Raw genomic sequence first — 26445 nt, 5'->3', positions numbered from 1 at the left:
GTATGTTTTGTCTGTAATTTGGGGTGTTAATTTCAGTTGAGGCACTAAAATGCTGGACACAGGCTTCATCAACAGTAATTGAACATTATCACACGATATTATGGGGGATATTTTGAATTTGGTCGGCCATTTTGGCTTTATGACGTCATCACAATAATTGATTTGCATCAATTTTATGTTGTATTTGTAATTTGGGATGTTTGTGTCAGTTTATTCAAAATAATATTGAAAACTGCCTGATAAGTAGTATTTTACCATTTTAAGCAATATAACGGCGGCCATTTTGAATTTATGACGTCATCGAGCCTTTCCGGTGGCCCAAATTTTTGGAGCAATAGCTTATTTTGATCTACACATGTAGGCGAACCTCTGTAGCAAATTTGGCACTTTTGTCATCCGTGTAACGATATTTTTGTTAAGCCACCTGACTACTAAGACAGGTTTTACAGTAACTATGATATTCTCTGTGGTAGATATCTTGTTTCTTACTAAATTTACACATAATGTCACAGCATTGATATTTGGCGTACACTTTCTAAATTCCACCCAATTTAGATCTGTTCAAATTATGATGAAATCTGCAAATTTGAATGTTTGAGGATTAGTTTTTTGGTTTTTTTGGGTTTTTTTTTTGGGGGGGGGGCAATTTTCAAAAATCTGCTATATTTGTCCAATAGCATTAAAATTTGGTTTTATAAGTTTCCAGGGATGATGTCATTCAGTTTGTTCAGATGGTGACGTAATTTCCAAATATAATTTTGTTGGCTAATTTGCTCATTTTTTCTGTCAAAAACGTCATTTTCTCTATATCACTAGTTTTACAACTTTTATTCATTTTCTCAGTGATAAAACATTTTGCTAAAATCAGTTTCGGGAGTGCTAATATGCATTATATTATAGCTTTATCAATATCAGTAGATTTTGAACGGTCATTTCCCTCAAATTATTGCTGATAATGTATCCGATTCTCCATTATTTTGGCCCAGATGTTTTCTACATCTACAAATTCAACAGCATTGCCAAAACTATAAACTAATAGCTATTATGTACCACACTCTGGCCCATAATTAACGCAAGCAAACTTTGCACTCCATAATGCACTCTGCTTCGCCTCGTACATTATGTCATTAAAACTCTGCTTTCGTTCATTATGGGCTGGCAGGGGTACATTATTTATAGATCATTAATGTGAGAATGTATGGATGATGATTATCCCGGATCTACTCAAATTAAAGTGGAGATTTCGTAAAGCTGTTCATGTTATCGCAGGATATTTTGTCGTTTGCCTTTGATTAATTGCTGATTGCATCTGTAACAAATTTTCAAGTCCGATTTGGCAAATATCATGCACTTTGGGAAATAAGGTCAGCACCAGGAATTAGTCGGAAGCTTCACCGAAATTAGCAACTAATTCGCTAATTCTATTGTCTTTAGGAATTAGGCAGTAATTGAAGTATTTGAGAAATATTCAGTGTGGATTCGTGGAATTTTGCCGATAAGAACAGTGCCTAAGACAGCAAGTGCATGTCGTCAGGTGTCCCGTTGACAAAGTACATGATATGCTTAGCCAATCCTCAGTCAGAAAACAATTTTCACTCGTGAAGTAGGTCGAGCAAAACTTGAGACATAGATATCTGGTTCGTGGCTTTTGACCCTGGTCAGTTGAACGGATAAACCGACCAACAGCCCTGCTGTTATTGTCGAGAAATACCAGTTATTACTTTGATTTTGTTACTATTAGACTGCGGTTTGTCATGCAGTATATCGTTTGTTTTATAGGTGAGTACGAGCATCCTACCTGGTACCCTCTGAGATGGGCATTCCTCTTTTCGTTATCGAGTCATAATCTGTCTTGGACTTACTAGGGGTATCGTTACCATAATACATGCATAAGGGACCGTTCAGTTTTTACGGCCGGGGGGGCCCGGCAAAATCCAGGGGTGGTCATCGTAATTTTGGAATCCGCAAAGGGGGGGTCATTGCTTTTTCACTGGTAGGAAAGAGGGGTCACCACATTTTCAAAACATAATACCAACAATAAAGTTCACTTTATACCATGGCCATGATCGACCCTCTTTACCGGCGGGCCGCCTTCGGCGGCCCACTACAATAAATATACATTATGTATTACCCATGACCCTCTTAACAGGCAGACGCCTTTGGCAGCCCACTCCAATTAGGTTTACTTCATGCAATGGTCATGATCGACCCTCTTTACCGGCGGGCTGCCTGCGGCGGCCCACTACAATAAATTGACTTTATGTAATACCCCAGGGCAATCTTACCGTAAAATTCCCAATTGAAGCCGCGGCTTGTATTAGAAACATTTTTGAGGGACCCCTGGGATCACGCACTGAATAATGGTAATGGCCGGCGCCTTCAGCGGCCCTGTCCAGTAAAGTCTACTTTATGCAATAGCCATGATCGACCCTCTTTACCGGCGTGCCACCTTTGGTGGCCCACTAGAATAAAGTTGACTTTACGTAATAGCCCATGACCCTCTTAACCGGAGGGCTGCCTTTGGCGAACCACTCCAATAAAGTTTACTTTATACAATGTCCATGGACATGAGTTGTCTATGGAAATGAAGTTAAAAATGCCTTACAGTCGTCCTAATTAACAGAGGTTTCAATGGATGTGGCTGAGAAGTTTGTGCACTGGCATCTCTGCTACACGAATAAAGTGCGCCGCGTACCGGAGTTCAAATCCAAACCATGCGGGTAAATTTGACACATGGGTTTGGTTATTTTTCAGGGGGGGGTCATCAATTTTTTTCGTCTGACAAAGGGGGGGGGTCATCTTTATTTCACAAAAAATGCAGGGGGGGGTCTATATTTTTTTGAACACCGGCGACAAGATTTTGCCGGCCTCCCCCCCCAGGCCGTAAAAACTGAACGCTCCCTAAGTAATGTGGTGATTAAGGTAGACCGTGGCTGCGCCTCGGGGACAGATATTCGGACTCACAAATTTCTATATTTTTTTATCTGATCTACCACTTGTTTTGGATTATTTTAAAACTCTTAAGAAAGAAAACTTTACATTTTGCCATCACTGACCACATACGAGAGATGAATGGCCTGTCACATGTAAAATGCTACTGGACTGCCACAAAGTAACCTATAAAACACTAGGATATTCTTCATGGTAAATATCTTGTTTCTTACTAAATTTTACACATAATGCCATAGAATTGATATTTGGTGTACACATTCCAAGATTTCGTCCAATTTAGATTTGTTCAAATTATGATGAAATCTGCAAATTTATATTTTTGAGGATTAGTTTTGCTTTGGGGGTCTTTTTTTCAAAAATCTGCTTCTTTGAAAACGTTTGTCGAATAGCATTCAAATTTGGTGTAAGTTTCTAGGAACGATGTCATTCGGTTTTGTTCAGATGGTGATGAAATTTATTTATGCAAGTTTGTGGGTTTCTCATTTTTAGCTCTCGTGTGTAAACACGTGGGCTAATGTCATAGCGATGTCTGTCTGTCTGTCTGTCCGTGTGTGTGTGAGTGTGTGTGTGTCTGTCTGTCTGTCTGTCTGTTTACACGATAACTTAAAAACGTCTGAACGGATTCAGGTCAGATTTGGTAGACAGGTACCATATGCTACTTGCAAGAGGTAATTAGATTTTGGTTAGCGCGGCTTGCATATTAATGAAGTTATGCAATATCGTTTTTTTCCTTACAATGGTTTCCCTATGGAGACAGTAATGACAGTGTAGACATATATCAAGAAATACTGCACAAAATTTCATGAAACTTTTCACAGATGGCAATCTCAGAACATTATCATGATACTGTCAGTGTCATGTCAATTATCTTCTCATTTGCATATTAAATGAACTTTTGTTATTAGTGAGATAACTCTGAAATTCCCTCACCAAACTTGATGATACTTGCAACAAATATTGATCTGATATATCTTATTATACTTAGAAGCATTGGGCAGTGTCAAGTTAATAAATAGCTAATTTGCATATTTTATGAAGTTTTGTAATTAGTCGTATAACTCCAATATAACTGCACCAAATGTGATGAAATCTGCTGCAGATACTGATCCGACTGATATCCAACTGTGGTGTACAGCATTTAGTAGTGTGAAGTTAATTAAGGGTTAATTTGCATATTTAATGAACTTTGTAATTAGGTATATAACTCTGAAATTATGGCACCTAAGTCAGTGAAATTTGGTACATATATTGTTCTGATAATTATCTAATTGTACTGAGAAGCATTTTGGAATATCAAATTAACAAATAGGTCATTTGCATATTTTATGAAGTTTTGTAATTAGTCATATAACTCCAAAATAATTGCACCAAATGTGATGAAATCTGATACAGATACTGATCCGACAGATATCTAATTGTGGTGTAAAGCATTTAGTTGTTTGGGGTTAATTAAGGGTTCATTTGCATATTTAATGAACTTTGTAATTAGTGATATTACTCCAAAAGTACAGCATTAAATTTGATGAAACTTGCTACAGATGTTGATCTGATAAAAAGCCAATTGTACTGAGAAGCATTGAGCAGTATCAAGCTAATAATCAGCTCATTTGCATATTTCATTCAGTTTTATAATTATTCATATAACGCCAAATAACTGCATCAAATGTGATGAAAACTGCTGCATATACTGATCCGACAGATATCTAACTGTGTTGTAAAGCATTTAGTAGTGTGAAGTTAATTAAGGATTGATTTGCATATATAATAAACTTTGTAATTAGTATATAACTCTGAAATTACGGCATCAAATTTGGTGAAATGTGCTACAGATATTGATTTGATAAATATTTAATTGTGCTATGAAACATTGAACAGTGTCAAGTTAATTTAGGGCTCATTTGCATATTTAATGAACTTTGTAATTATTGACATTACTCTAAAATTACAGCATTAAGTTAAATGAAACGTGCTACAAATGTTGATCTGATGGATATCTAATTGTCCCATGAAGAATTGAGCAGTGTCAAGTTAATTAACAGCTCATTTAAATATTAAATAAAGTTTTGTAATTAGTGATTAAACTCTGAGAGTACTGTGCAAAGTCGATAAAACCTGCTACATATAGTGACATAACAGATATCTTATTGTTCTGTGAAGCGTACTACTATAAATGAACCTGTTGCAAAAGACGTGAGCATATTCAGTTCTTATCTGGTCTTTCTAAACATCATTTTCTCTATATTACTAGTCGTACAACATTGAAATTCGATATTCATCTTCGTAGAGATATTACGTTTTGGTAAAATCAGCTTAAAGAGGGCTAATTTGCATAAAGTTATAGCTTTGTCAATACCAGTGGATTTTGAAACGTCGTTTCCTTACATTATTACTGATAATGTATCAGGTTATCGAACATTGTGGCCCAGAATTCTTCTACATCTACCAATTCAACGGCATTGTCAAAACTACAGCTGTTATGTAACCCACCCTGGCTCATAATTGACTCAATTTGTACTCCACGATGCACTCAGCTTCGCCTCGTACATTATGTGATGCAAACTTTGCTTTCGTCCATTATCGGCTTGCTTTAATAATCTCTAATAATTTCATATCATAAATGTGTAAATATATCGATGATGAGCATCTAGGATTTATTCAATTAAAGTGCCGATTTTGTAACGCTTTTAATATATATATATATATATATATATATATATATATATATATATATATATATATATATATATATATATATATATATATTTCTCCCAGGATATTTTGCTTATGTTTGCTGATTGCATTTGTAACAAACTTCAAACTTTTAAGTATCACGCATTTTTGTGAAATGAGGTCACCAACAGGAATAAGACAGAAGTTGCACTGAAATTAGCAACTAATTCGCAAATTTCATCAACTTTAGCAATTGGACAATATCTACAGTATTTGAGAAATACTCAGTATCGGTCATGGAATCTTGCACAGAAGACCAGTACCTCAGAAGGCTGCAAGTTCTGACGTCAAGTCACTGTTTCTCGTTGACAAACATAAGCTTATGCAATCCGTCGAGCAAAACATGAGATCGGTCGGGTTCGTGGCTTTTGACCCTGGTCAGTTGAACAGATAAACCGACCAACAGCCCTGCGGTTAAGTCGAGAAATACCTGGTATAACTTTTATTTTGATGCCATTAGACTGCCGCTTGTCTTACTGTATATCGCTCGTTTTACAGGTGAGTACTAGTGTCCTACCTGGTACCCCCCAAGACGGGCATTCCTCTTTTCGTTATCGAGTCATTATGTGTCCTCGACTTACTAGGACAATCGTTACCATAATACATGCATAAGTAATATGGTGATTAAGGTAGACCGTGACTGTGCCTCGGGGACAGATATTCGGACTCTCAAATTTCTACAATTCTTTTCTGATCTACCACTTGTTGGGGCTTATTTTAAAACTCCTAAAGTAAGAAAAGTCTACATGTTGCCATTGACCACATACGAGAGATGAATGACCTGTCACGTGTATAATGCTCTTGGACTGTCAAAAAAATAACCAATATAACTCAATAAGAATGACAACTGTGACAGGTATTACTTTAACTCTATGATATTCTTTATGGTAAATATCCTGTTTGTTACTTAATTTTTCACATAATGCCATAGAATTGATATTTGGTGTACACATTCCCAGATGTCACCCAATCGAGATTTGTTCAAATTATGATGAAATCTGCAAATTTATATTTTTGAGGATAATTTTTGCTTTTTTTGGAGAGTCTGTTTCTCTATATCACTAGTCTTATAACTTTTATTCATCTTCTCAGTGATAAAACATTTTGCTAAAACAGCTTGGAGAGTGCTAATTTGCATTATATTATAGCTTTATCAATACCAGTGGATTTGGAACGTCATTTTCCCACATTATTGCTGATAATGTATCTGATTATCGAACATTGTGGCCAAGAATTCTCCTACATCTACAAATTCAACGGCATTGCCAAAACTACAGCTGTTATGTACCCCACCGGGCCAATAATTGACTCAATTTGCACTCCATAATCACTCAGCTGCGACTCGTACATTATGTCATGCAAACTTTGCTTTCGTCCATTATGTGCTTGCTTTAATAATCTCTAATATCTACAAATCATAAATGTGTGAATATATCGATGATGAGCATGCAGGATTTATTCAAATCAAAGTGGCGATTTTGTAACGCTTTTAATGTTATCGCAGAATATTTGATATTTTGCCTATGATTGCTGTTTGCATATGTAACAAATCTTCAAGTCCGAGTCGGCAAATATCATGCACTTTGGGAAATGAGGTCAGCACCAGGAATTAGTCGGAAGTTACACTGAAATTAGCGACTAATTCGCTAATTCCATTGACTTTAGCAATTAGGCAATATCTAAAGAATTAGAGAAATATTAAGCGTGGATTCGTGGAATCTTGCAGATACGAACAATGCCGTAGAGTCTGCAAGTGCTTGACGTCAGATGTCCCCTTGACAGAAATGATATGCTTGGCCGATCCTCGGTCAGAAGACAATTTTCACCCGTGTAATCCGTCGAGCAAAACTTGAAACTTGAGACCAGGTCGGGTTCGTGGCTTTTGACCCTGGTCAGTGGAACAGATAAACCGACAAACAGCTCTGTGGTTAAGTGGAGAAATACCTGGTATAACTTTGATTTTGTGCCATTAGACTGCCGCTTGTCTTACGGTATATCGTTCGTTTTAAAGGTGAGTACTAGTGTCCTACCTGGTACCCTGTAAGATGAGCATTCCCCTTTTCGTTATCGAGTCATAATCAGTCTTGGACTTACTAGGAGAATCGTTACCATAATACATGCTTAAGCAATGTGTGGTTAGGGTAGACCGTGACTGTGCCTCGGGGACAACTATTCGGACTCACAAATTGCTACATTTTTTTTCTGATCTACCACTTGTTTTGGATTATTTTGAAACTCTTAAGAAAGAAAACTTTACATTTTGCCACCACTGACCACATACGAGAGATGAATGGCCTGTCACATGTAAAATGCTACTGGACTGCCACGAAATAACCAATATAACTCGATAAGGATGATTATATTACCATGCCCTGTCCATTGAGTTTTAATTGGTCGAGCTGAACCACGTGACGCCCACAAATACACAGTTATGGTTTGTTTTCATGCCCGTGAATATGAATAATATAGTAAACATAGTAACTTTACGGCTAAAACGAAAATTGTGATTTGTACAAAGATCATAATCAACCACAAAATAAAATGGAGCATTTTTTGGCCAAGTTTAGATGCTTTTTTCAAACAAATCGCCGGATTTGCAAAATTTTTGCAGCGCGCGAACTACTCACTGACAGGCTCTGGGGCCCCGTTGTCGTTCGCACGGGAAATTTTCGTAAATTTTTACGGTTTATCGGGGATCGTTGATAATGTAATTGAAATAACAGACTCCGCGCTGACCATTAACGTTTATTTATGGGCGCGGGCTAGAGGAAATCCAAATTAACGGGCTCGGCAAGCCTCGCCCGTTATTTTTTGGCTTTCCTCTCGCCCTTGCCCATAAATAAACGTTAATGGTCAGCGCTTCGTTATTTCTACAATACTAAGACAGGTTTTACCGTAAATTTCTTGTTTCTTACTAAATTTTACACGTAATGTCACAGAATTGATATTTGCTGTACATATTCCCAGATCTCACCCAATTTAGATTTGTTGAAATTAAGATTAACTTGATCTGCAAATTTGTATTTTCATGATTAGTTTTGCTTTGTTAGTTGGTCTTTTTTTTCAAAAATATTCATCTTCTAAAATCGTTGTCCAATAGCATTCAAATTTGGTTTTGTAAGTTTCTAGGAATGATGTCTCTCGGTTTTGTTCATATGGTGATGAATTTCCATATACAAGTTTGTGGATTTATCATTTTCTGTCAAATCATTATTTTCTCTTTATGACTAGTCTTACGACTTTGAAAGTTCAATATTCATCTTCTTAGAGATATTACGTTTTGGTAAAATTAGCTTCAAGAGTGCTAATTTGCATTACGTTATAGCTTCATCAATACCATTGAATTTTAAAACGTCGTTTCCTCACAATATTACAGATAATGTATCCGATTATCGAACATTGTGGCCCAGAATTCTTCTATATCTACAAATTCATCGGCTTTGCCAAAACTATGAACTTATAGCTATTATGTATCCCGCTCTGGCCCATAATTGACTCAAGCAAACTTTGTACTCCATAATGCACGTAGCTTCGCCTCGCACATTATGTGATGCAAACTTTGCTTTCGTCCATAATGGGCTTGCTATAATACTCTCTAATAATTACGTATCATAAATGTATGAATATATCGATGATGACCATCCCGGGTTTACTCATATTAAAGTGGCGATTTTGTATCGCTTTTAATGTTATCGCAGAATATTTGATATTTTGCCTATAATTGCTGATTGCATTTCTAAGAAACTTTAAAGTTAAATTTTGTAAGTATCATGCACTTAGGAAAATGAGGTCACCAACAAAAATTATTCGGAAGTTACACTGAAATTAGCAACTCATTCGCAAATACCATTAACTTTCGCAATGAGGCTGTATTTAAAGTATTTGAGAAATATTAAGGCTGGACCACGGAATCTTGCATAAAGGACCAGTACTGAGACGTCTGCAAGTGCTTGACGTCAGGTGTCCCGGTGACAAACATATGCTTAGCCATTCCTCGGTCAGAAAACAATCGTGTAATCCGTCGAGTAAAACTTGAGACAAATAGGTCGGGGCCGTGGCTTTTGACCCTTGTCAGTTGAACAGATAAACCGACCAACAGCCCTGCGGTTAAGTCGAGAAATACCTGGTATAACTTTGATTTTGATGCCATTATACTGTCGCTTGTCTTACGGTATATCGTTCGTTTTACAGGTGAGTACGAGTGTCCTTCCTTGTACCCTCTGAGATGAGCATTCCCCTTTTCGTTATCGAGTCATAATCTGTCTTGGACTTACTATGAGAATCGTTACCATAATACATGCATAAGCATATGGTCATAAAGGTAGACCGTGACTGGACCTTGGTGACTCTTGATTTTAATCGTTGATTTGGTAAGAGAAAGGTTAACGGTTTCACTGAAGAAAGTTTGACGAAACGTTTCAATCTTTGATATTCGAGGCGCATACTACCTTAGGAAATAAATCTGATTAAAATCAGATATATAGATGGCGACGTCGCCCCCCCCCCCACCTTGTTTGTTCTTTGCTGTTCTCGTTAGCTGACAGTAGTGAGAAGACTGTCAGCTAAAGGAGAGTAGCAAGGAACAACCAAGTTTAAGGTGGAACGTCACCATCTCTGCATCTGGCTACACACTTTACATTACCAATGACCAAAAGAGTTCGCATGCATTGCATTGCATTGCATTGCATTGCCCACGTATGGTGTGACATTTTACTCTGTAGAGACAACAGACAAACTATGAATAAATAGTCTGCGAAATATGATATAAAGATCATATCACGAAAAAAATTATCATCAATGAAACCAGTTTTGTATTGCATCAGGTTTGACCTTCCTTTCTCCTCAGATGTACTCGATAATTCACTGAACGTGTATGAATTAGAGTCGACATTGTGGTCTAAGGTTCAATTACATGAAAAGGCTTACACTATTTCGAACGCGCCCAAGACATCAATGTCAAGTACAATTCATAATATACATACCCCGTTGATGTGGTCCAGTGCTTGTCAGATGTGCCAATATATGAACCCTTTGCACGTTTGTAATGTATATTGTAACGTCTTGAGTCCGTGCAAATGCTTTACTAGGGAGTATAATAATTCGTAAAACCTGCTGCAATTTCAGCTTGTTTCATTCAATCTATTTTCTCTGAATCTTTACAATACATAAGGCGTCACTTTCTCTGTGAATTTTCTTTCCTCCATGTTGTTATAAACGCAAACACAGCATTCTTTGTGAAAGTCAAATTTTATCATGCTGTTCGTGGTAGTTGCCTCATATATATATATATATATATATATACAAATTACCTTAATTACAAAGTACAAATTAATAATATCTGTTACTTAAGTTTCATGCATCCTGCAATCTTAAGACAGACGGAAGTGAAAGGATTCTTAGTTCTACACTCTCTGCAGGTCCACAGATGTAAATACAACGTAACAATGCCAATGTCATAAATTTTACTTGATTTCAGTTCGCAATTATGAAAGACGCGGCGACAAGTGATCCCCGGCCCCCAGAGGGCGGATGGGGATGGGTTATTGTCATGGCTACATTCATAGGTTTTACGATCAGTGCCGGAAGCTGGCTATCGTTCGGTGTGCTCTATGTTGCATTTTTGGACGCATTTGGCGAATCAAAGGCTGCGACAGGTAAGTTTTGGAACAGGGGTCAAAACACGATTGCGTTATCATTTTGGCGGTATTAGTGCAGTATTCAAAAGCGTTGTACAAAACTTGCTAGAGTAAGTCCGTCACATATCGATAACAGCCAATCAGTGAATTCTCTTTGGTAGCTACGCATAGCAAGTACACCGATCATCAGAATGATGCTACTTCCGTTCTATGACTAACAATGGCTTACACGCCTCTTTTACTGTATTTATCCAAAGAGAAACCCAACGTTTAGGGCTAAAGATAGGCAAGGTCGGGTAAGCGGAACAATGCGAATTTTGTTTATATTATCCTGATAAGCAAAGTAAACGACCTCTGTCTTTTGTTTTGCAGAAATTTACACATCTGAACCACATTCAAGTTATTTCTCTAGATTAGGGGCAAAGTAGCAAGTGGTTGTTCTTGTTTATAGTTCGAGGGGTTAAATCATAGGGAGATAACCAATAGATAAAATAACAAAGTAAATATGTTCAACTTTTAAAGTATCTTTGCCAATGAGAACTTATTTCGTTCAAGTAAGCTATAGATCAATGTCGCTTCCAACTAGTACAATCAATACGTGGCCCAATGTGTCCATAAACAATAATGAATACTGCTCGTAAGTTTACAAAGTTCAGTCGCGCTTTAGGATGTTTGGTGCCCATGTTTGATTTATGACACACGCAGAGAAAAAAATCAGAGCTATTTCAAAGTCCACAAAATGCTTGAAACACGTAACTAATAAGCCTAACGTCGCATAGTGTTTAAGACGTTTAGGCGCAAATGACCAGCGCAATATTAGGGCAGAATCTGTGAAACACCAAACCGACGTGGCTACTCAATTTCGTAACAAACATCTTTGTACTTTTTGGCTTAAACGCGACACAAATTCCCCACAATAAGTATCTCAAGCATGAACGTTCACTTACAAGCAACACATGCAGATCGCAAAGGGAAACTTTAGCTCCTTGCTAAAGCACCCGGTATGTACCCACATATGGTTCCGCTAGATATGACGAGGTTCTTTGAACTTGGGTCAACAGGATAGTTTTGTTTTGTTTTATTTTGTTTTTTGCCAAGTTGGTCATGCCGAATGAGCATATGTGATTTTAAAAGAAAATGCACATGATTCTATGTTTACGTCGCTGTTACTTTAAGGCAGGATGTGCCTGGCTGGACATTGATTCGGACGCTAAAATTTTACAACACTTTACTGATCTACTACTTGTGGAGGCCCTATTATACAGAAGCTAGGAGTTTCATGTTTAGTTTTTTTCCGAATATCGAAAATTTGATTTTTCTACATAGAGTTAACAAGGGATGGCAGCCATTTAGAATTTCAAATCTGCTCGGTAAATGTTGGGCAATTTGTTTTTCTAGTACCAAAATTTTCATACAGAACCTTTATTTTTATTCTCGGTCTGGTAAGGTAATGGTTGACTGTTTCCCTAGTGTAAGAAAACTTTCAGGTGTTGTTTCGAGGCGCGAGATACCTTAAAAGAACTCACCCAACTTGGCTCTGCATTACCTGTTTGTGTGTAGGTATGGCTTTATAGGGACAACCTGAATCCTTTTGCTAATACAACATTTCAATGTCTTTCTTTACATCGTTTGCAGCATGGATATTGGGAATATTTCACGTGGCTTGGGTGTTATCTACAAGCTATGGAGTTGCCTTGGCTAAAAGATTCGGACACAGGAAAACTGCCATGGCAGCAGGTGTATTGGCGTCATTAGGAATTTTTGCCAGCGCTTTCACGACAAAGCTGTATCAATTATATATCACCTATGGATTGATTTCGGGTGAGAATACATTTAAGCTTACAGTTTCCAATGTCAGAGAGTGCGGTCTTCAGATCTACATACCGTTAGCAGTTAGAACACCTTTTTCTTCGCAAAGGAACTATTTACTTTATATACAAAAGACGTGCCATGTTCTATCAACACTGTTGCATATTGAATAAACGATAGGTCACCGCAGCCATGATATTGCAATAAAGTGTATTGCAGGCAAAGCCGCGGACAGGACGGGGGTCCTACCCAAAGACATACAACTGATGTATGTGAATTAGTCTTACAAATGAGTGATCCAAGAGCCACAGCTCTATCGACAAATTGGCAATTATTCTCATTCTGGTGCAGCTCAAAGAGATTTCAAGCAAAGACGTACATAGACTCCATGGTACGCCTTTGAATATTTGCGTTACTTTCGAGCCCCATTACCTATAACTTTTGATATATTTTCAATCGTTTTTGCGCAGTTAACAAAACAAAATTTCTTAATATATCCAAAAACACGTTACAGTGCCTATTCTTGTTTAACTTGTCAAGACAGCGTGTATGTGTCTAAAGCTTATTGTAATTGTTGAAAGCCGAATCCGAATTTTAGTCCAGACTAGAATTCATTTGTCAACAACAACACAGCATACAGTACACAACGTGTCATCTTTTGAAGCCTAATACTTTGTATTTAAGCATACTTTTATGCGAAGAACAATAACTTGAGCTTGTTTTCAACAAAAAGAAAATGAAAGGAAAATCAAAAGTTACTGTGAAGTAAGAGAAATTCCCTGTTAGGTTGGGTTTTTTGTTTTGTTCTTTTTGACTTGTGTGTATTTGGTTTGTTGTTTGTTTCTTAAGCTATTTGGGGGTTTGCATTTTGTTGCAAAAATCTCAACACCCAAAAAACAAACAAACAAACAAACCAAACAACACACAAACATCACCAATGAATCGTCTGCTTTATCATACAGGAATTGGACTTGGTCTCACATATGTGTTGTACATTGAAATAGTGAGTATATATTTTAACAAGCGTTTTTCCGTTGCTATCGGACTAGCTTTGCAAGGGACGGGCGCTGGACAGTTGTTTTTTAGCATCGTGACTCAAATGTTGGTCGACCAATACGGCTGGAGGGGAACACTGCTGATTCTATCCGGAATGGTGTCGAATGCGTGTGTAGTTGGCGCCCTCCTGCGACCGTTGAAAGTTGGATATTCAAATAAACCGCGTGGCTCTGAACTAAGGGGGGATGAGAGTGAAGAAATTGAATCATACGAACATGGTGATAGGGATGTTAACACAGACAAGAAGAGCTCACAATCGGAGACTAATGAGCTTCCAAGTTCATGTGACATGTTAGCCGAAAATGATGACGCGAACGATTCAGGACCTAACAGACTTTTTCCAGGCTGCTTGAAGTCGTGTCTGATTGCAGTATACGATTTCTCATTATTCAAGTCACCAATGTTTGTAGTGATTGGTATTATCGTGGTCGCACAGGGTTGTGGAACAACTGCAAGTAACGTACACATTGTAAGTACTGTTATCACTTCGATTATTTCAGCGACAGAAACTATTTTTCTTCATCCTGACCAAGGCAATATAGAATCACAAGAGAACCAATATTGCAGGCCACAAGTTCCCCACTCGAGACGAAGATGTAGCCACAAAATTCTCTCTCCCTTGGCTCCTTCGCTTTTACGCCTTTATAATCACTATTTGGTCAGTGGAATTTTGTCTCTTGCCAGTAACTCTACGACTCTTACTTTTTGTACACATTAAAGGAATTCGGTCATCAGCAGCTATAGAGGCCAACCACTGATTTTCACTCGGGTGGCCACGAAACAAACGAGTGCGCCATCAATAATGCATTATAATAATGTTACGGACGTTCTATGAGTCAACATGGCTGACACGCCACTGTCACCTGATGTGAATTTATGCAAATCTTCAATGACCTAGTAAGGGTTGTAAAGTTAGCAAGTTTGGAAGTTGTATTTGCCATCAGAGTGTCACTCCTTTATATTTTACGGATTGTAATTTATATCCTGCATAAAAATATAGGATGCCCTCTATGGTCAAGTTCAACTCATTTACATTGATTGAACTCTTTTCTCTAGGTAAGACGAGCACGTGATTACGGCATCTCTGATACCCAAAGTGCATACATACCGGCTGCCATGGGATTGGCGCAGATGGTTGGACAAACGTGTATCGGTGCTGTTAGTCACGTGAAAAAAATCTCTAAGTTTATACCTTATACTCTGTGCATGTTTCTGGCCGGTATATCCTTAATATTGGGCATTTACATAAGAAACTTTACAGGTAAAAATTTGATTTATTATTTCATGTTGAATGGTGCGTTGTACTTTGGGAGATATAACGCCATTAGTGATCATTTACAAACGTATTGCACCAATTTACAAATTGGTCGCACAGTGAAACATTAAAAAAACGACCAATCCTAGAAAACCAACTTGTGAGCATAATTTGCGGAATGGTCGTTATTGTTTCGTAATAAGCAGAACACGTTCTGTTTTAGCAATGTTCCTTATACAGGCGATCACTAGGCAACAACGATACAACGTTTTATCACTGTATATATAAACCCTTACCCAGCGAGCTACATGATGAAAAAGTCCATTGAGTAGTGAGTACGATTCCGTCACTTCCGGCTGTGCCGATGGGGAAGGCAAAGCCAGTGACGAAGAGATGACAGTAGCAAGTTTTATTATAATTAGTGACTCGGAAAAAAAGTTATTTAAAAGACACCTCTGTTTACGATATCTCGAAATCTACTGGCTTACTCTCCCTAACATGTATGTATACATGTGTACTTGTAAAATGTTTGTGTGTATACCTGTATTCCTGTATACATGTAAATATACATGTATCATATATATATATATATATATATATATATATATATATATATATATATATATATATATATATGTATGTATGTATGTATATATATATATATATATATATATATATATATATATATATATATCATGAAGGAAAATCATCTGCATAGACTTCAGCTACAACAATGTCAACGATGTACAAGCCATGATTTGTCAACATCTTATATATTTTGCCACAAATATCTGTAATTATTAGATCGAAAGTCATGTTTGTCCACTTGTATTGTTATTTTTTCCTAAGTATGCTTTCAACAACAAAAAAACCAAATCATTGCTTCGGTATCAACCGTCTATCCTGGTAACTTTCGTTTATCGTTTCTCAATAATCGTTGTTTCGTGCCTCCTAACACACAGCCCAGATCGTCTTTATCGTCGTATTTGGTATATGTAATGGCGGATATATTGTACTCAATTCCATCATGGCGAAGTTATTGTTCGGAAGTGACAGACTGGGGCATGCCATGTCTCTACTAAACGTCATGCAAGGAATGGTGTCGCTATTTTTCAGTCCGCTAGGAGGTAAAAATCTCGTTTCGATATTGAGAGATCGATACAAGTGTGTTGGATAGACAGCGCCATCATTGCTGAAGCATTGTATGTGCCCCTTTTGACGAGTAGAGTGACAACAATACTACATTGAGCGAGTGACATATCATTCAATAATATTTTTTCAGAGGAAATGAATGTCGCAATGTGCCCCCTACCCGAGCTTAACCATGGCCGACTAGAAATAAGAGAGAAATGCTTAAACTTTTGCTTCAATTTTTATCAAATAAACTTAACATCATTGCGTGTCAACATTAATGTATAGAAATCAGAGGTCATCTCGTAAATTTTTGGTGTAGAAAAGCAAATGACGTGAAAAGTACGACACTTTAAATTCAAAATGGCCGCCGCCATCCCATCTACAGGGATAATCAAATTTTCACAAAGTAAAAATGCGAAAATTTCACTTACTTAACGACCTTTACATTGAGCCCACATCAGCTTTAGACCAGGGAAGTATTGTTAAAATTTTAGAGTCCGAGTATCTGTCCCCGAGGTGCGTATTGCTTTAACACTTCGAAGCAATCAGTTTCAAATTGGGAGATCCAAGAATAGAATGTGTGTCCTAAGCTCTACCTGAAAGCTTCTCAGTTAGTGCGCCCGCCACCGCTGTATGAAACGTAGTTAAAGACCATAGCCATGATTGGTTTGTACACGTAGATCCTTTCCTCAAAATTTACGACTCGACTTTACCGTCAATAAGTTCATACTCGTTCGATGAGATCCCGTTTCCCAACTTTTTTCTGTAGGTTGGATACGCGATAGTTCCAACATTTACGATGGATATTATTGGTTAGCTGGAGGTCTGGAAATATTTGCATCTGTCCTAGCCGCGACACTTCCACTAGTGGATCGAATTAGCAAGCGAGGTCAATGTGAAAGAAAGTCGCAATCGGAAGATGCAGATGCAGACATGAAGGTGGCACACAAGTTAAACGAATGAAACCAACGTACGCCAAACTGGACATAGAGGGAGTCTATATTGAAGACAATAAAATGGGTTTCAAAGTAACACAGGAAAATGTTGCCGTAAGAAGAGCGCTTATGTGAAAATAAATCAAAATTATATATCGCCTGATTGAATCTGTGTATTGTGTTCTCGTCATCAATGTCCTCAAAAAAATTGACAAAGAGATTGTGAACGTGACAAACAACTGTCACACTTGCAGCTGTGCGAAAACTGTCACAAAGACGTTAATAAAGAATTTTCGTGAAAATGTATAGATAAAATTTCATGACTTGAAGAAGCTTCTATTTGCATTAAAATACTGGACAGTTCATTTTTTGCATATGCAGACTTAAGCTTATGTCTTATCGTTATCTGTCTATCTTTGTGTTTACATGACTGTCTGTCTGTCTAGAGATTCGATATCCCGAGGGGCAGTATTGACAGGAATGAAACCTGGTACTCAGATGCATTTTAGGAATAGCTATATCTCATTAGACTTTCTTGTCTTCAACTTGCATGACAACGAACTTGCAGGAGGTGACAGTATTTTTCACAAAGACGTCTACAACGGGGAAGAATTGCAGACAGTTTCCTTGGTACATGACGGGAACCTGATGTGTCACACAAACTGTAGTGCGCATTGGTTTTGCATGTCCCTCATAATTTTAAGTTCGTAAGTGGGCACTGAGGCCATTTCATCTTTTTTCACGTCGAAAGTCAAATATCAGACACAATTTCAAACCAAACGAATGGATGCGAAAACTTGATATTTCGACTTTATCATACTTTATTTGACCTCTGTTAGGTGTGAAATATACAAGATGGCATCCCGGTAGGATACACAATACTTGGTTTACAAAAAAAACCCTATTGAATGTTTAAGTATAGGCAAATCAATACATTACATGAAGTGCCTGCATGGAGTGGTAGAGTCACTGATCAATGAAATCAATTTAAATTGGTGAGCTTTATGCCATTATGTCAATATTTACACCGTATGAAAGGACATTCTTCATCTTTAATTGTGGATTCTAAGGAATCTTGCAAATAAGACGAGATATATATATATATATATATATATATATATATATATATATATATATATATATATATATATATATATATATATATATATATATATATATATATATATGCTTAGCATATTCTCGGTCAGAAAACAATGACGTGCCATCCGTTGATCAAATCTTGAGAGAAAGAGGTTGGGTTCGTGGCTTTTGACCCGGGTGCATTTGAACAGATAAGCCGACCAACAGCCTAGCGGTTTATAATAAGTCGATCAATACAAGGTATAGCTTTGATTTTGATGCCATTCAACAGTCGCTTGTCTTACGGCACATCGTTCGTCTTACAGGTGAGTACCTTGTATCCTGTAAGATGAGTATTCCCTTTTCGTTATTGACGTGGGTGACATACGGTGATTAAGAAATCAATCAGATGGCGACCAACCTGTCCCCCTTTCTGTTCTTTACTAAGAATAACAAAGATTGCAAGCAAGTTAAAGATGGAAACGTCACCATCTCTGCATCTGGCTACACAGTATACATTACGAATGACCAAAAGAGTTGCCTGCTAAAACTGTTGCCTGCTAGGCAACAGTTCCGACAAATGATGTCCGCTGACGTCCAAAAAACATTTGCGCATACGCGAACTGGAATGAAAACAAAGATGTCGTCTGCAGCCGAGCGAAACGATAGTCGAGAAATTTCTCGGTTTATCCTATTTTGTCAAGAAGAACTGAATGCTCTGGTTTCCAACAAGGACTCGAAAAGAATGAAAACGATAATCAAAGGTGCAGTGAACGTTTTGCAGAAGTATTGAGACCCTGTCGGGAAAAACCTATTTTTTGCCGAACCACTTCAACATATTACATCATTCATGCGACAACTTTTGTGTATTATATATTATTGCCTGAATACATGGGTTTAGGTGCCCGAGAGCAGTTGACAATTTGCGCGACGCCAGAAGGGCAAATTGTCTCCTGCTGCGAGGGCACATAAACCCATGTATTCACGCAATAATATTTTATTGCATGCCTCTTCACAATGCTATAAATAACATTTAGTTACATGCAGGGTATTTTCAAACGATTTTACCATTATCGACCAGCATCAAACAGATTTTTAACGCAAGTCCAAATAGCAGTGCGCGCATGGATATTTTACATTTGGCGTTAAGCGTCTACTTTGATGTCGAAAACATCGAAAGGCTTCACTGGCCCGGATAACCATGGAAACCGGTCAGTACATCGTTCACCGGCCCGCTAACATCCCGGATGTTCCTATTCAAATCAATGCACAGATATGCAGTCACCTCGAGACATGTAATAAAGTACGTTCTTATGCATGGCTACGGATGAGGTGTGTATAAAAACATTATTGGACTGGCCATGCTGGCAACAGCATACGTCTTTAATCCCTCGGGCCTGAGTCAACCCCAAAAACAGACTGTTTCCCGAGGCCGTAGGCCGAGGGAAACAGTCTGTTTTGGGGGGTGACTCACTGTCCCTCGGGATACAGGGACTGGGATACAGGGACTGTGAGTCACCTCGCATGGCCAGTCAATATGCGTATACTGTTACATTTAAATGTCATTCATAACAACGATGACTCCACCTGGATGATGTTTCAGATATTTGCTCTTAATATCACAGATCGGGGAACTTTACAGAAATCAATGACAACTTTACAACTTCTGTAAGAAAGTCATTTCTATCAAGACGTAAATTAAGAAATAGATAAAATTTGAATGTGCCTGTGAAGTAATATAGCCGCGCTGTGTGAAGAGAGAGAGTCCGATAGTCCCGCATGTAGATCCATAACGAGCGTACCTGCAAATTGCAATAAGTTGTGCATGCGCTGTGTGTCGAGAACGTTTATGTTATTCACTTGAAACGAATGAATGTATAAAAAGCCTTGGTCATGTAACACGCAGGCGAAAACTGAAAACGATAAATCTGTGCAACTAAAACACTGACCTGTTAAGATATGCTTTCTTAAAAGTAGCAAAACTAAGATCCAGGAATTTTGGTCGGGAAACTTTCCTTTAAGGTAAAATGCGCCTCGGGGACAGATATTCGGACTCTCAAACTTTTACATTTCTTTTCTGATATACCACTTTGGGAGCTTATTTTAAAGCTCTTGGTGTAAGAAAACTTTTCACCGGCTTAGTTTTCGAAATTCAAAAATTGTATTTTTCTCAATAGGGTTAACACAGAAAATCTTGAGTAATTTGTTTCTCTAGTATCAAAAGAGATATTCCACATGGAAAATTTGAGCAAAAGTTTAAAGTCTTTCACTTTCGAGGCGCGTACACGGCAACTGTGTGGTTGATTTCTTTTGAGAAGGATGATTTAGACGAAGATGGCACGAAGGAAGTATTTAGACCGTGTCAGTCGTTTTACTAATGTTATAGTAACACTTTGATTACATTCATCTCGAGCACTGCTTACTACCCGTACATCTTTAACACAAGAATTACCATGATACCGATTTCGCCGACTGATGGAACTGCTGTTAAACTTATCAGCTTTATAGTATCAGTTTAAATCATCGAATATGCATTCACTATTTCTTTCTTTCTTTCTTTCAGCTGTGTCTAATTGATTGCTTTAAAATATTTTAGAAAGACAATTACTTTTAAAAGCGGGAGCATAAACATGGCCTTCCTTAAAACACCTTAATACATGTACAATTAAGGTTGAGTACACCCCGGGGACAGTTTTTCGGACAATCAAATTGTCATAGTATTTTATAGTCTGCTGCTTATCTGGACTCATTTCGAAAAAAATGTAAAGAAAATGATTTTGTGCAAATCGAATGTTTGATATCTCTGAACGGACGCAACACAGGAGCTGTCGGTCATTTTGAATTTCCAGAGTCGGTAAATTTTCGATGACTCCTTTCATAATCCAAGGTTATTTACCTGATGATCCCTGGTGTATATATTCTTTACTTTGAAAGGAGATGGGTTAGAGCCAAACTTTAGAATTCGTGGCCTGTATGACTTCAAAGTTTCTGATGAGAAAAACTTCCCAACGTGTCATCTCGTTTATATCCTTTGCTTAACGTGGACGGATAAATATTTTAACAGAAAGGACAGTTGGTCTTTTGTAGCGACAGATTCGATATTGGCAAGTTAACATCAAGGAGTTTTATTACTAGGTTGCTTGTGTGCTCGAGTAAAATGTGTGTGGTTACAAAGAGCTATCAGCCACAGACTACCGAAGACGTACAAACATTAGAATTCATTTTGAAACAGTCACTGATATAGAGACATGACACTATACCATGTCACTTTGAAAACGCCTTATGAATATGTTCATTTCCACGGATGAAAAGAAGCACGTTTATTGTCTTCGCCAACCTAGTGTGCAGTCAATGTAAATAAAACAGTAAAACAGTAACATGGCTGCCAATTGTTCAGAATTTTTCGCTCCGTAGTGTAGATGTTTTCGTTTGCAATATTTGATCACCATCTCAAAAGATCTAACGGTTGACTCAAAATCGGTGCATTGTAAGCATTCGAATGTTGCAATTTCAGTTCTTGCATATTCGCTTTGATTGTCGGAGCACCCGTCTTCAAGTGCTACATTTTGCAATAGTTAGAACTTCGCGATGTATATTTCCCACCCAACTTGATTCCCCTCCGTTTGCTAATTTCGAGATCAGAGATTCCACAGCTCATTCGCTGTTTTCTGTACGTGTGATAATTCCATAATATTAGTGTACCTCGGCAATCAGATTATAGTTGGACAGTATTGTACGTGTTTTTCATTCATTTAGTGCCATACGTTGAGATTGACACCGAACAGGTAACACCGACGACAAGAAGAATATGCGATGCAAATCGCAAGCACATTTCAAGTTTTCTAAGTATGGCCAAAGTTTTTTTGAAAAGTATAAAAGGAAAATATGCATGATACACAAACACACACACTAATACCACAGAAATAATAGGGGCAAGCTTTAACTTAAATTTCACATCGAAATAATGAAATAAATAAAATAATAAGAAATCGGAATTCTCAATTTCTCCCAATTTCTCATGTGAAATGAAAGGTTGGAATATGATAATTTGCATTCTTCGTCTCGGGTACTCGCCTACAGCGATACCTGCGGGCGCTGAGTGTCTGATTGATGGAACTGGCGTAAGAAGATATTTGAAGGCATGAATATTTACGAAATGTCTTCAATTTTCTCTTTACTTATAAAATTCTGATTTTTCCTTCCTAAAGTGACAGTGATTTCCATCTGTTTTATTTACCCTTTTAATCGATGTCAAAATGCGCCCATGACTGCATGTATGGATCCCACTGTGCAATCTTATTTTATGATGTTGTTCATGGTTCAGTTTTTATTTGTTGTTAATTCGATTCTTACGAAATGACTTGATATCCAAATTTTGAATGCCTGCTAGAGTTCGAGGGTGGTGGTAATAAAACCAGCGGTATATAGGAAGTCATGATATATATGAAAGAAAAAAACCCGCCCATTTATAAATGCGGTGGTTGACGTACAGTAAAGTATAAAAGGAGTATAGAGTTATCGCCAGAAAGTGAACAGACACCAAACTTGGTTAAAGGCAGGACTTGATACCCGGGATCAAGTTAATCCCGTTCACCTTTGACATTCACGGGCGGGATCGAATGTTTATGTCTTTGTAAATTACGGTCACCATTAGTGTGCACAGGAGGTTGTAAACAGACCAATGTGTTGACATGCAAACAACAGATTATACGTAACTGAATATAACGGCGAGACCATGCCAGTACAGTTTTTACACTGAGCAGACAGAGAAACATTTCATGAAGCGGCCCGCCAAGCTTGTAGCAATAACAGGGGTACTTCAACAGTAATGACAAAGGTACAGCACGACAACGCTGCAACTGACGGCTTTATTACGTTCCGAATTAGGCCTACCCGGGGCTGCACCTGTACAATCGCTGCAGCTAAACGATAGCGTAGACGTCGTGCCATTGCCAAGATACTCTGCTATTACCGATCGTTTCGTCTACAGAACTACTAAAAGCCCTCTCACTAAAAAAGTAATTACGGTTTGAAATAGTTGAATTAAACCGAAATTAACACCGTGGTGCATTAATCTATAAAATATTATTAACAGAAATAATAAAATGAAACATCACCGATCATAAGAAACGTGGTGTTGAAGAACATATTTCTTTGAACAGAAGACTATAGCGACTATTTTCTGTAAGTATAATGTAACTTTAGCAAACTTGCGAATCAAGCATCTGAAGAGAATCTTCACACTTTTGATTTTGTTCTACTCTTGTTATAAAATAAGTCAAATTTCGGGAAAGTATCTGTACATTTTCGATATCTGTGCAGCGCAAATGTGTAAACCGACACAGCATCCAGCCATCCTATAGACCATGATCAGTTCGCGAGTGCATAAACCACTTTCTCTCTCTCTCTCTCTCTCTCTCTCTCTCTCTCTCTCTCTCTCTCTCTCTCTCTCTCTCTCTCTCTCTCTCTCTCTCAAAGTCTAGCCATTTGATATTTTATTTTGCCGACATTTATTTAACGCTTCACGATCACCGCTCAATGTTAATGTCGATTTCGATTTACGAAGTTTACCGGGTAAACTTCGTAACTGGAGACATGTCACGACATGGAGCTAGTTATCACCATCGAAAGTCTGTAAACGTTTCTGCTCCCGAATGGACGTATTTAAATGCACAGGTGACTTCGTGCGTAAAATATTGAATTGCAATATGAATTTCACCGTTGAGAAAGTCTATGACTTTCAAACTAGACGTACAAACAACAATAAACATGGCGGATCAATGATATCGACGTATTTTTTCCTCGCGACCGCTGGTGAGAGCGACTCGCAGAAATTTTCCAACCTGGTATTTAGCTTTGCCCCGTGTGCTGGGTTATGTACATGTAAACTAATAACAAAAGTTTAGCATTTTCTGTAAATCGATAAGCCTTTCGAACACGAAAGATTCGGATATCTGAACCTCAACAGTAGCTACGCAGCTCGAAAGTTATCCTACGACAGGACAGGAACATTGGTCAAAGTCGGATTTCGCACGGTAGCTATGGAAACACGCTGTCCATTCTTAGGAAGCATGCAATGTACTGCGTACTGCTGACACTCCCATGGTCCGTGGACTGTTGCGTCCCTACACACCGTCAGTTGCCTAACATTGACAGGATTCAACACGTGTGTCTTCAAATTTTGATACATGAATTCTACCAATCATCAACGACGGAACACAAAAAAAACCGATGGTCGCGGGTACGGGTTCAAGGACGTTCACGGAGAGACACGATCATTGACGCAGAATTGTTTTGACTTGTTTTAAGGAGAATATGGGCGATCTCCGTACGGTCGCACATCAAACCGACAAGTGTTCGCTTACATAAAAATATGATGTCCGAAATTTTTTTTTTTATTCAACTATATACTGAGTCATCGCCTTTGTTATCGCCTAAACATCCACGGTTTTTTTTCGGAGAGACTGCAACATGAATATCCCCTAATGCATAGAGTACGGCTGTTCGTCCAATATATTTATTCACTGTTTCGCAAAACATCTCGTCAGATATGTGCTTTGGCGAACGGACCAAGTTTTGTACGTTGGTCAAAAATAAATGAGAATATAGGTTTGGATATTACATCTGTCATATTAGACGTATATCATTTAGGACATAAGTTTGTGTCCTAAACCCCAGCGTCGCTCACGTTGATTGGTAGGTCTTATGTCCCTATGTCCCATCTGCGTTCATTCATTGGCTGCCTATATGTCCTCAAGTCTCATTAATATTTACTGTTCCGAATCCAATTCATTCATTGGCCGCCTTATGTTCTTGTCCCTGCCTCACTTTCGAGTGTTACTTGTCTCGCTCTGCCATGTGCGTATTACTGTAATGTACAAATGTATCTGCGCGCTTAGCAAAGCAGTCCCAGACTCCAGGTGTTATTTCATTCATCACTTTCGAACAATGACTGGCAGTAACCTTTGTGAAGCCGCCAATTATGATGGATTCAAACACAACGTATCACCATGACACTCTTAGGTCAAATACGCACCTCTTTACGATTTCTAAATGGTCATATAATCCCACCCCCGTCTTTGTTTGTCTCTGTGGTTACCGCAGCTCCTCTACCAAAAGCATAGTCAACATAACGAAAAAAAGAAAATCGTATTACTGCATGACCTCTATAATACCAATTTCTGTTTGTGTGCGCGCACACACACACACACACACACAATGTCGGCGTAGTTGCTTACTTCAATAGTACAAAATACACGGAAAATATGTCATGATTTATTTCAAAGGCCTTCGCTTGTATATTTGCGTCAGAAGTCAACGCAAGACACGATACAATCTGATATGTCGTTGGGCTAGGAATGTGCATACTTCAACCATAATAGGCATAAACCAACGTGGTTAAAAGACAGAAGTATCAACAATAATATAACAGGGGCAGCAACATTCGCCAGAAATTAAAAAGAATTCCTCCGTTGAAGGTATCGTGTTCTTTTTCAAAGTCTCAAGTTTATTCGGGAAACGCGCGGCATCTAGCAGGGTTGTTTCTGATTGCCCGGAGTTTTGTCACAGTAACTTCAAACAGGTGCACAACAGGCGCATGAATTGCCCTCCACAGCTAATGTCTTGTAATCTTTGTTTCGCATCGAACGGATCACAAGCAGATTTACCTTGATCATTTCGATGATATATGTACACCAACATTGGATCTGTAGACGATTGCGAAAATAATCATCAACAGACGTGAATGTCCGAACAAACTAAAGAGCTAGTCTAAGTAAAGATAATGACTACGTTCTACATGTACATGGATCATCTGGAATCAATGATGCAGTCCGTTATTGTCGATTCGGAATTATAG

General features: G+C 38.1%; 1 protein-coding gene across 1 annotated transcript; it reads left to right on the top strand.

Annotated features, from left to right (window-relative positions):
• Positions 1-12959: 12959 nt before the first annotated feature.
• Positions 12960-17883, top strand: LOC139116511 (monocarboxylate transporter 12-like). The gene is made up of 5 exons (XM_070679127.1): positions 12960-13139; positions 14090-14652; positions 15240-15444; positions 16401-16565; positions 17342-17883. Exons 1-5 carry the CDS (start codon positions 13046-13048, stop codon positions 17533-17535), a joined length of 1221 nt encoding a protein of 406 aa, XP_070535228.1. The 5' UTR covers positions 12960-13045; the 3' UTR covers positions 17536-17883.
• Positions 17884-26445: the final 8562 nt, after the last annotated feature.

This window comes from Ptychodera flava, chromosome 17, assembly GCF_041260155.1.
Source record: "Ptychodera flava strain L36383 chromosome 17, AS_Pfla_20210202, whole genome shotgun sequence".
Lineage (NCBI taxonomy): Eukaryota > Metazoa > Hemichordata > Enteropneusta > Ptychoderidae > Ptychodera > Ptychodera flava.
This window is presented reverse-complemented; position numbering and strand designations above follow the sequence as displayed.

What these genes read in the sequence shown, in the direction of transcription:
- LOC139116511 (XM_070679127.1), top strand. Translation starts at nt 13,046, where the DNA reads ATGGCAGCAGGTGTATTGGCGTCATTAGGAATTTTTGCCAGCGCTTTC. An exon ending in CTGCAAGTAACGTACACATT is followed by an intron (nt 14,653 to 15,239) that starts GTAAGTACTGTT and finishes TCTTTTCTCTAG; the next exon opens with GTAAGACGAGCACGTGATTA. An exon ending in ATTTTTCAGTCCGCTAGGAG is followed by an intron (nt 16,566 to 17,341) that starts GTAAAAATCTCG and finishes TTTTTTCTGTAG; the next exon opens with GTTGGATACGCGATAGTTCC.